The following is a 10,308-nucleotide window of genomic DNA, read 5'->3' as shown; positions in this document are numbered from 1 at the left end:
TTATAGCCACATCCTGCAAGGAAAAACCCGACACACCACCCCGACCGCACGCTCAGCACCACGGGAAGGATGCAGGTGGCCAGGGGGCCGCCCGGGGCGCCCGGCACAGCCCCCCAGCTCCTGCAGGTCCTTCTCCTGGGGCTGCAGCTAGCCGAGGGGGCCCGGCTGCACTGTGTCGGGGCCACTTACCCGGGGAACGGCAGGTGTTGCCAGGAATGTGCGCCAGGTGAGCAGGCTGGCCCAGCGGGAACGCTGGCAGAGCCGGGGGGCCGGGAGGTGCGAGGGGTGACCAGGGCTGCCTGCCGCAGGCTTCGGCATGAAGAAGCGCTGTGACGACAACCAGGACACACAGTGTCAGCCGTGCCAGTTCGGCTACTACAATGAGGCCTTCAACTACCAGCCATGCCAGCCCTGCACGCAGTGTTTCCACCGTGAGTGGAGTGTGCCGGCCTCGGCGCAGACAGCACCACCCCTAAGGACGGCGGGGGGCGGGGGGTGGGGGTGGGGATAGAGCAGGGGAGTTGGGGGCCGAGGGCCCGGGGAAGCTGTGGGTGGGGGGAGGAGGTGGGAGGGGCAGGGGAGCTGTGGGCACGGGTGCCCTGGGGAGCTGCAGGGACGCTGGTGAGGGCGCCCCTGGGGCGCAGGATTGGGCAGGTGGACACTGGGCTACCCTCTGCTGCCCTGTCCCCAGGAAGCGGCAGCAGGATGCAGCAGCAGTGCACGTCCACGCGCGACACCGTCTGCAGCTGCCAGCCAGGCATGCAGCCCCGACACGGATACAAGCTGGGAGCGGGTGAGCCTGAGGGCCGGGCAGTGGTAAGGGCCATGGGGACGTCCAGGCAGCAGACGCTGAGGCGCTGTCCTGCTGTCTCCTGCAGACTGTGTCCCCTGCCCCCCAGGACACTTCTCCCCCGGTCATCACCAGGCCTGCAAGCCCTGGACCAAGTGAGAAGCTAATCCGAGCCAAGGGTGGGCGGGAGGGGGTGGGCAGGAGCCTGTGGCTCTTCAGCTCAGTGGGGCCCCACCTACCGAGGGCCCCTGTCTCCCACAGCGCCCACTGTCCTCCCCAGAGCCCAGCCGGGCCCTCTGGGCTCGTTTCCTCCATCCCACCGGGCCAGCCAGGGACAAGGCAGCCTTGTGCCATGCTGGTGGGGCAGGAAGGCCAGGGTTTCTGGGTATGGGATGTGAGGGGAATGGGGGCCCCTCCCATGCCCACCCCACCTCTCTGTTCCCCAGCTGCTCCTTGGCAGGAAAGCCTACCCTTCGGCCAGCCAACAGCAGTGTGGACACCGTCTGTGACGAGAGAAATGCCACAGCCACGCGCCCCACAGACACCCCCAGCCCCACAAGCACCCAGGGCTTGGCCTCCCAGAGTTCCTCCAGCCCCTCCAGAGAGCCTCCTGGGGGTAAGGGGTCTCGGGGTATGGAGGAGGGAGGGCCAGGAGGGAGGGGAGCGGCCTCCAGCCTGTCTGTGGCCTCCGCAGGACTGTTCCCGGCAGGCCGTGCGCTGGCGCTGGGCCTGGGCCTGGGTCTCCTGGCCTCAGGGGCCCTGCTGGTCCTGCTCCTGCACTGCCGACTCTGGAGGCGGCTGCCCGGCACCCCCAGCGCCCGAGGTGAGTGTCTGCACTGGGCCTGGCCCAGTCTCGGCAGGGGAAGGACCCTCACTCTGCTCTCCCTCCCCAGGTGGGAACAACTTCCGAACCCCTGTCCAGGAGGAGCACGCAGACGCCCACTCCAGCCTGGCCAAGATCTGAGCCTGCGTTCCCTGGGGACCCTGGGGAGTGGGGCCCCCCGCTGCACTGTTTTAGGTGCTCCTGGGCCCCTGGGGCCCACCACCTGTGCCCCAATAAACCACTTCTGCAAACCAAGATCCCTGACTGGACTGCGGGCTGGGCAGTGAGGGGGCTCCACAGCCTAAAGCCCCTATGGGATCAGAGCCACAGGACAGTGGGGAGAGTACTTGCCTTACATGTGGCCAACCCAGGTTCCATCCCCAGCATCTCCTAGATCCCTTGAGCACCATCAAGAGTGGTCCCTGCAATGCAGAGCCAGGAGTAAAATCTGAGCATCACTGGATGTGGTCCCCCAACAAAAACAACCCCCCCAAAGTCCCTGAAGGTTCTGTTCTGGGGGTCTCTGTGCTTAGGGGTATGTCAGTCTGCCAAGGCCTGTGGGGTCTGTAGTGCCCAGCCGGGTGCGAGAGGTGGGGCTCTGAGCAGACACCGACACTCCCCTTGAGTCTCAGGACCCCACATTCTGCCAGTCCTGAGTGTGTGTCCCTCAGGGGTGCTGCCGTTGCCTGCCAGGTCCTGTGGGCGCCTGGAGTTCCTGGTAGGAAGCACTGTCCTCAGGACAACCCAGGACAGCAGAGGCACGGGCATCCCCCTTCGCCCCTTGGCTGACCCCAGAGCTGACAAGCTCCAGCTGGAGGTGGACAGTTGCAGAGTGGGGACCACAGTTGCAGAGTGGGGACCACAGTGGGGCAAGGGCAGCGGTGCATATATGGGCAGCCAACTCCCCACAGAGCCCCAGTCGGGGGCTGGCTTGGAGTGAACCCTCAGAGCAGCTGTGAATCGAAATCACAGCCAGACGCCCCTGGAGGCTGGAGGCGGGTAGGGGTCTGAGATGAAAGGGGGTATGGAGGGTGCAGGTCTTTCCCAGAACACCCTTAGTGGAGGGTGGGGGTCTCGACCCCTCCCCAGGGTCATTTGCAGGCTCTAGGGCTCAGGGCACAGGGATCCCACTGCACTGGCCATTGCTGACCCAAACCTGCTTCTGCTGCCACTGTCCTGCAGGCATGTGTGTGTGCATGTGTGTGAGTGTGTGCGCATGTGCACGTGTGCGTGCGTGTGCACGTGTGCGTGCGTGTGTGTCTGTGTGTGTGTGTACACGTCAAGACAAATCTGCTCTGGTCCATGTCCTGCCTGACCCGTTTCTCTCTAGGCCAGGAGGGTCCCCCTGCAGTAGCCTGCAGGACGGTGGAGTTTTTTTAAATCCACCCTGTGAATTCAGCTTCTGGTTTCCCAGCCAAACAGAGGGGACGCGGAGGACATCCCGGTGTACCTGAACACACGCGAGGCCCCTGGGCGTCCCCACAGCGCGGCCCCCGCGGGTCTGGCGATGCACCACCACCGCGCAGCTCCTGGCCAGTCTCGGGAACAGCTGCGCCCGCGCCCCACTCCCTGCGCGCGGGCGGCGGGGCGCGTTGGGGCGCGTTGGGGCGCGTTGGGGCGCGTTGGGGCACGGTGGGGCGCGCGGGGCCGGCAGGGCGTGGCGGGGCGGGGCGTGGCGGGGCGGGGCGGACCCGAGCCCCTAAAGCCCCCGCGCGCGCGCGCGCGCGCGCGGGCGGCGGGCGTCATGTCCAGAGGCGCGCGCGGGCTGTGCGCTCTGGCGCTTCTGTGCGCGCTCGGCCTGGCCCAGCCCTGCGGCCCCGGCCGCACCCTGCGCGGCACGGGGACGGACGCGCGCTGCTGCCGCTCGTGCGCGCCGGGTGAGGCGGGGACCGCGGGGCCGGGAACAGGGGACACCCGGGTTTCCCGCGCGCGTGCGGCGCAGGGGCCTCTGCCCGGCGCTGAGTCTGCCTTACTCCTGCAGCCCAGGACGCCTGCCCCGAGCCGAACTGCACCTGTGCCACCCCGGAGTTCCACTGCGGGGACCCCGGCTGCAGCAGCTGCAAACATCACCCCTGTCCCCCTGGCCAGCGGGCGCAGCCTCACGGTGGGAGCCGGGAACGAGGGGAGGGGAGAGGGGCTTAATGCCAGGTCTGGCCAGCCCTGTGAGTGGCTTTGAGACCTCCTCCGCCTGCTCCAGCCCCGTCTCTGTCTGGTCTCCCGGCTCATAGGTGTCCCCACCCAGCCTCACGCCTGGCTCTGCCAGAAGCTGCCCTGGCATCTGGGCACTTCAGGAGGGCATGAAGGGCCCTGGGTGTGGGGCCTGGGGAAGGACCCTGGTGAGTGATGGGGTGTGGGGCTGGCACCAGCAGCTCCTTCCTGTGGGCCTTCTGGGTTAGACCTGGTGTTTTCAGACTCTGCTTCCCACCTCTGACCGCTCATTTACTCGGGGCCGACCTCATCCCTCTGACTCCAGGAAAATTCGTCTTTGACTTCGACTGTGTGGACTGTGAACCTGGACGCTTCTCCGGGGGCCGTGAGGGCCACTGCAGGCCATGGGCAGAGTGAGTCCGGGGGCCACCTCCAGGGCGGACCCCTTGACCCCCCCCCCAGTGGGGAGCCCTGTGGGCTGACCTGGCTGCAACCTGTACCTCAGCTGCTCCCAGTTGGGGTTCTCCACCGTGTTCCCGGGAAACAGGACCCACAACGCCGTGTGTGTCCCGGGGTTCCCGCCGGCTGCTGGGCGCAGCGGGTCGTCCGTGGCTCTCCTCGCTGTGGCTGCTTGCATCCTGGTCCTGGTTGGGGTCCAACTGAGCCTGCACCTCTGGCAGCTGAGGCGGCCCCATGTGTGGTTTCCAGGTCAGCTGAGCCTGGGGAGGGGGCAGGGGTTCCAGGACGGGGGTCTCAGCCTGCTGACCACAGCCCTCCGCAGGGAGCCCGCTGCTCCAGGACGCTGCTGCGGGCCGGGGGCCGCCCGCGGACGATTCCTGCAGCTGCCAGTTCCCCCAGGAGGAGCGGGGTGAGCAGCGGCCGGAGGACAAGGGGCGGCTGCAGAACCTGTGGGTGTGAGGCAGCCCGGGCCCTGCCTCTGGGGGGGAAAAGGGGGGAGAGCCACACAGCCCTCCCCCCAATAAACGCTGTCTGGTGCTTGAGTGCCGCCTCCCACCCTGGCTGGGCGTCTGCCTGTCCTGAGGACCCTGGGCTCTGCTTTGGGATCCCTCCAGTGGAGTGAGCTGCACTCCCCAGAGGGCAGACAGACCCCCAAGGGAGGCCGTAAGGACTTGCTGCTGGATGTGGCACAAGAGCCTGTGGAAACTTGTCTCGGCAGCGGCATGACTGGCACGTGCCACAGCCTTGCCTGTCGGCTCGCTGCCCAGGGCCCACCTCCCTCATCTGCCGTGGGGAAGGTGGGGTGGCCCCCGAATGCACCCAGGGTGTGCTCATGCCTGGGCCTGGAGGGCGGGGGCATCAGAGACAGGACAGCGGGAATGAATGCATGAACACCCGAGACGCCAGGCTGCTCTGGGCCTGCTGCACCCCCCGAGCCCGTGCCCATCCTGCCCATCCTGCCCATCACCAGTTCCCCAAGCACAGCTGGGTGTTTTCCCCCATGCCAGGTAGGGCTGGTGCCCGCTTGCCCCAGCTCCTTCCCACAGGCCAGGGCGGCCAGTGGGGGTGGGGTGCGTGCCCTTGAGTCAGCGAGGAAACTCCACTGGGATGTGGGTGTGTGTGGGGGTGCTGCTGGTGACGCAGTCACGGGCGGGCGGGGGATTCCGAGGCCGAGCGGGGGTGGGCGGGGGCTCTCTAGTGCAGGCTGGGAGGGTCTGTCCCAGGAGCCAGAGCCTCTGCTGCCAGCCCTGAGTCACGGCTCTGCATGGGAGGCTCAGGTACCCCCAGACAGGGTGAGGGGCCTGAGGAGGGGCAGGAGGGTCCCACCTCATCCCTGCCTTGCCGTGAGGTGTCTCAGGCAGGGTAGCCACCTTGAGCTGCCCCCTCCGTGCCCCGGAAAGCCCCATCTGTCCGGGAACTGCTCCAGGAACTCTGGAAACCACATCCCGTGCGGGGGCCGGAGACTGCTCAGCATAGATAAGCTATGAGGCCCACAGCCCTGCGGCCACACCCCCGCTGAGAAGCCTTATCTTGGCTGAGATCTGCCAGGGCAGAGCCCCACCTGTGAACCCCGGCACGCAGTCTGGGGGCAGGTGGACCCCGATGGCTGCTGCTGCTCCCCGGCATCAGAGTGCCTGGGCGCCAAGCCCGGCCACAGCGCCTGGCTCCTTTGAGTGTCCCCAGGCCTGTGCTGAGCCTGAGGGCAGAGAGGATCTGCTGGTGGGTGCTGGCTTCTTTCGATTCCCTGTGGCCCTCCACCCGCACCCCAGTGAAGAGCCGGGGCCTCCAGGACACACACTCGCACTGACACCCCACCCACACCCACACTGGTACAACACAGCATCCCAGCACATGCACGACTTTCCAGACGTCACTTATACAACACACTTGCTCACACTCACATTTGCATAACACATCGGCACACTCAGGTGGTACATGCAGGCACTCCCATGAACGCGCACTCTGATGCTCCCACAGTACACTCACACCCCACCCCACATGATACACACGCATATTCACAAAACCAGTGTCCTTGCACATGCACCCACATGATATGTGTACCCTCCCACACTCACAGGCACACCCACAGCACCCAAACTTGGCACTCACATACTCACGTTCACATATCCGGCACCCACAGACTCATCTTCACACACCTAGCACTCACATGCACACTCAAGGTCACACACATCTTGCTCACAGACTCACGTTCACCTGGTGCTCACACAGGCACATGCACATTCACACACTGTACACACCTGGCACTCCCACATTTGGACATGCTCATGTTCACATGCATGGCACTCACACACTCAGCATTCACAAATGCACACTCACGTGCACACACTCAGCATTCACACATGCACACTCACGTCCGCACATGTGGCACTCACTCGTCCATACACGCGGCACTACATACACACGCACATCCATATACCTGGCGCTCACACACTCACGTCCACAGACCTGGCGCTCACACACATGTCCACACACCTGGCACTAACACACGTCCACACACCTGATGCTCACACAAACACTCATATCTACACACCTGGCACTCACACACACGTCCACACACCTGTCACTTGCACTCACCCACGTCCACACACGCGGCACTCACACACACTCATGTCCACACACCCGGCACTCACACACACATATCCACACAGATGTTTACACACTCATGTTCACACACCTGGTGCTCACACACTCATCTTTCCAGGAAGTCTCAGGAAGTGAGGTGCTCCCAGGGGAGGCTCAAGGTGCTCCAGTCACTCTCCAGGAGACAGTTCCAGGGGAGAGGTCTGAGGCTGCTCTGCCCATCTCTTGGGCTCTACTGCTCTCTGGTGAGCTGTGGGCCTGTTGGCCAGAGGCCGTCTTCCCCTGATGGGCACTGCAGGAATGTAAGACGCCTGTTCTGAGCCCACATCTTCTGCAGAGATTCCACACTGCTCTAGATTCCCCCTCCCTGCAAGGCCCCATAGATATGGTCTGGGAGAAGGGGTGGAGGAGGGAAGGGTGGGGAGACAGGAGTATGGGAGAGGGGAGGAGAGCAGGTGGGAGTTTACCTCAGCACTTAGGGGCCCACCTCTGTGGGGTCACAGACTCCCTCAGTGATGAGCAGCTCCCAGGCAGCCTCGGGGACCCTACTCTGCCCTGTGGTGAGGCTGACAGGGGTTTTAGTAGATTTTGGGTTTGGGAGCCACACCTGGAAGTTCTTAGGGGTCAATTCTGGCAGTGCTCAGTGGCCATATGCAGTGCTAGACTGAACAGTGCTGGTCACATGCAAAGCAAGTATCACTTGTCCCCTGTACTCTTTGGTCCATGGCAAGGGTCTTGGTCACCTATTCTCTGCCTGCTATTCAGATACACTTTGAATCTCCAGATGTACAGGTGTCCAGATACTCCAGGTGCCTGGTACTGCAGGTGCCCAGCTAATCCAGGTGCCTGGTACTGCAGGAGCACAGCTGTTCAAGGTGCTCAGATACTCCAGGTGCCTGGTATTGCACGTGCCCAGCTACTTCAGGTGCCCAGCTACTCCAGGTGCCTAGTACTGCAGGTGCCCAGCTACACCAGGTCCTGGTACTGCAGGCGCCAAGCTTCTCCAGATGCCCAGCTACTCCAAGTGCCCAGCTACTGCAGGTGCCTGGTACTGCAGGTGCCGAGCTACTCCAGGTGCCCAGCTACTCCAAATACCTAGCTGCTCCAGGTGCCCGGTACTGCAGGTGCCGAGCTACTCCAGGTGCTCAGCACTCCAAATACCCAGCTGCTCCAGGTGCCCGGTACTGCAGGTGCCGAGCTACTCCAGGTGCTCAGCTACTCCAAATACCCAGCTGCTCCAGGTGCCCGGTACTGCAGGTGCCCAGCTAATCCAGGTGCCTGGTACTGCAGGAACACAGCTGTTCAAGGTGCCCATATACTCCAAGTGCCTGGTATTGCACGTGCCCAGCTACTTTAGGTACCCAGCTATTCCAGGTGCCTGGTACTGCAGGTGCCCAGCCTCTCCAGGGTGCCTGGTACTGCAGGTACCCAGTTTCTCTAGATGTCCAGCTACTCCAGTTGCTAGCTGCTCCAGGTGCCTGGTGCTGCAGGTGCCCAGTTTCTCCAGATGCCCAGCTACTCCAGGTGACTGGTACTGCAGGTGCCGAGCTACTCCAGGTGCCCAGCTACTCCAAATACCCAGCTGCTCCAGGTGCCCGGTACTACAGCTGCCCAGCTACTTCAGGTGCCCGGTACTGCAGGTGCCAGCTACTCCAGGTGCCCAGCTACTCCAGGTGCCTGGTACTGCAGGTGCCCAGTTACTCCAGGTGCCCAGTTACTCCAGATGCCAGTTACTTCAGGGGCCTGGTGCTGCAGGTGCCCAGCTACTCCAGGTGCCTGGTACTCCAGGTACCCAGATACTCCAGGTGCCAGCTACTTCAGGTGCCAGCACTCCAGGTGTCTAGCTTCTCCTGGTGTCCACCTACTCCAGGAGCCTGGTATGGCAGATGCCCATCTTCTCCAGAAGCCCAGCTACTCCAGGTGCCTGGTACTGCAGGTGTCCAACTACTCCAGGTGCCCAGCTACTCCAGGTGCCTAGTACTGCAGGTGCCCAGCTACTCCAGCTGCCCAGCTTCTCCAGGTGCCTAGTACTGCAGGTGCCCAGCTTCTCCAGGTGCCCAGCTACTCCAGATGCCTGATACTGCAGGTGCCAGCTACTCCAGGTGCCAGCTACTCCAGGTGCCCAGCTACTCCAGGTACCCAGCTACTCCAGGTGCCTGATACTGCAGGTGCCAGCTACTCCAGGTGCCAGCTACTCCAGGTGCCCAGCTACTCCAGGTGCCCAGCTACTCCAGGTGCTTGGTACTGCAGGTACCGAGCTTCTCCAGATGCCCAGCTACTCCAGGTGCCTGGTACTGCAGGTGCCCAGCTACTCCAGGTGCCTGGTACTGCAGGTGCTCAGCTACTCCAGGTGCTCAGCTACTCCAAATGCCCAGCTATTCCAGGTGCCCAGCTTCTCCAAATTCCCAGCTATTCCAGGTGCCAGGTACTGCAGGTGCCCAGCTACTCCAGGTGCCCCTGGGACTTTGGATGCTTAGGGACCCAAGAGCTCACCATCCATACTGTCTCTAACTTTCCTCCCTTCTGTGGTCTGGTGGTTCTGATGGGACAATCTGAGCCCAGATGTAGCCCTGGGGCAGGGCAGAGGTGCATGAACAGTCATTCTGAGAAAGGGTCTTTATTGACACTCAGCAGCTCAGATCAGGGCTGTCAGGCCACCTCCCACCTGCCCTTCTTCTGAGTCATTTTGGCACAGGCCAGTCCTCGGGGATGCATGCAGGCAGTGTTGCAGCTGGGGGGTGGGCTGACTGCCAGGCCCGCTGGGAAACACCTGGACACGCCAACCCCCTCAGTGCTGAGCCAGGCACTGAGTGAAAAGCTGGTCTGTCATCTGTGGAGCCCGCAGATGTAGGGTAGAGCCGTAGGCTAGCCATTCACCAAGGGCCTGACCCAGTGAAGGGATGGTGGTGGGACCTGGGTCACACTGGGTGGGTGTGGGTCACTGGGGGGATGGGGGATGGGGGGTGCGACTGGCCTTTGTGGAGTTCTGGGACAGAGAGAGGCCCCCAAATGCCCTCAAGCTGTCGTGCAGGTCCATGGGGGAGTCAGGGCCACGGGGATCTACTGGCAGGGAGGGGTCCTCCCGCCTTCCCCTGTGGCCCATCTCCGGCATCACTTGGAAAGTGCAGGGCCCTGTGGAGGTGACGGGGCCCCAAGGCATCCTTCATCCCTCGTCTGGGAGTTACCAGGTGGACGCTGAAGCACCACAGTCACTAGGTGGGGACCATGTGGGCAGGGGCACGAAGGCTGGGGTGATGGGGAGACCCCGGAAAGAGGAGGCACACAGAGAGGGGTAGAGGAGGGGCTGGGGTCCCTCTCCCAGGCACGCCTGAGCCGGCCCACTTCTGGTACCCTCTCTTGGCCCAGGACAGGCCCCTGCAGTGGGAGCAGTGGGCGGGGCACCCGGGGTCCTGGCCGGGAGTTGGGGGTGCGGTGTGCAGGAGTCCGCGTTCGTACCAAATTAGCTTTTATAGGCACAGGTGCACTG

At 63.6% G+C, this 10,308-nt stretch overlaps 2 protein-coding genes across 2 annotated transcripts; both read left to right on the top strand.

The window, feature by feature from the left end:
* Positions 1-1,770, top strand: TNFRSF4 (TNF receptor superfamily member 4). The gene is made up of 7 exons (XM_056128387.1): positions 1-226; positions 309-431; positions 692-793; positions 879-945; positions 1,237-1,406; positions 1,485-1,613; positions 1,684-1,770. Exons 1-7 carry the CDS (start codon positions 70-72, stop codon positions 1,752-1,754), a joined length of 819 nt encoding a protein of 272 aa, XP_055984362.1. The 5' UTR covers positions 1-69; the 3' UTR covers positions 1,755-1,770.
* A 1,585-nt stretch (positions 1,771-3,355) lies between these two features.
* Positions 3,356-4,679, top strand: TNFRSF18 (TNF receptor superfamily member 18). Its single transcript, XM_056128389.1, has 5 exons — positions 3,356-3,490; positions 3,595-3,717; positions 4,087-4,174; positions 4,267-4,469; positions 4,543-4,679. The coding sequence occupies exons 1-5, from the start codon at positions 3,358-3,360 to the stop codon at positions 4,677-4,679; spliced, it is 684 nt and encodes a 227-aa protein (XP_055984364.1). The 5' UTR covers positions 3,356-3,357.
* The last annotated feature ends 5,629 nt before the right edge of the window (positions 4,680-10,308 follow it).

The sequence above is a fragment of the Sorex fumeus genome, unplaced genomic scaffold (genome assembly GCF_029834395.1).
Source record: "Sorex fumeus unplaced genomic scaffold, SorFum_2.1 ptg000064l, whole genome shotgun sequence".
In the NCBI taxonomy this organism is placed as follows: Eukaryota; Metazoa; Chordata; class Mammalia; order Eulipotyphla; family Soricidae; genus Sorex; species Sorex fumeus.
This window is presented reverse-complemented; position numbering and strand designations above follow the sequence as displayed.

Coding starts and splice junctions, on each gene's coding strand:
- TNFRSF4 (XM_056128387.1), top strand. CDS start 70: ATGCAGGTGGCCAGGGGGCCGCCCGGGGCGCCCGGCACAGCCCCCCAG. Junction 227..308: donor TTGCCAGGAATGTGCGCCAG/GTGAGCAGGCTG, acceptor TGCCTGCCGCAG/GCTTCGGCATGAAGAAGCGC. Junction 1,407..1,484: donor CTCCAGAGAGCCTCCTGGGG/GTAAGGGGTCTC, acceptor TGGCCTCCGCAG/GACTGTTCCCGGCAGGCCGT.
- TNFRSF18 (XM_056128389.1), top strand. CDS start 3,358: ATGTCCAGAGGCGCGCGCGGGCTGTGCGCTCTGGCGCTTCTGTGCGCG. Junction 3,491..3,594: donor CTGCCGCTCGTGCGCGCCGG/GTGAGGCGGGGA, acceptor TTACTCCTGCAG/CCCAGGACGCCTGCCCCGAG. Junction 4,175..4,266: donor CACTGCAGGCCATGGGCAGA/GTGAGTCCGGGG, acceptor CCTGTACCTCAG/CTGCTCCCAGTTGGGGTTCT.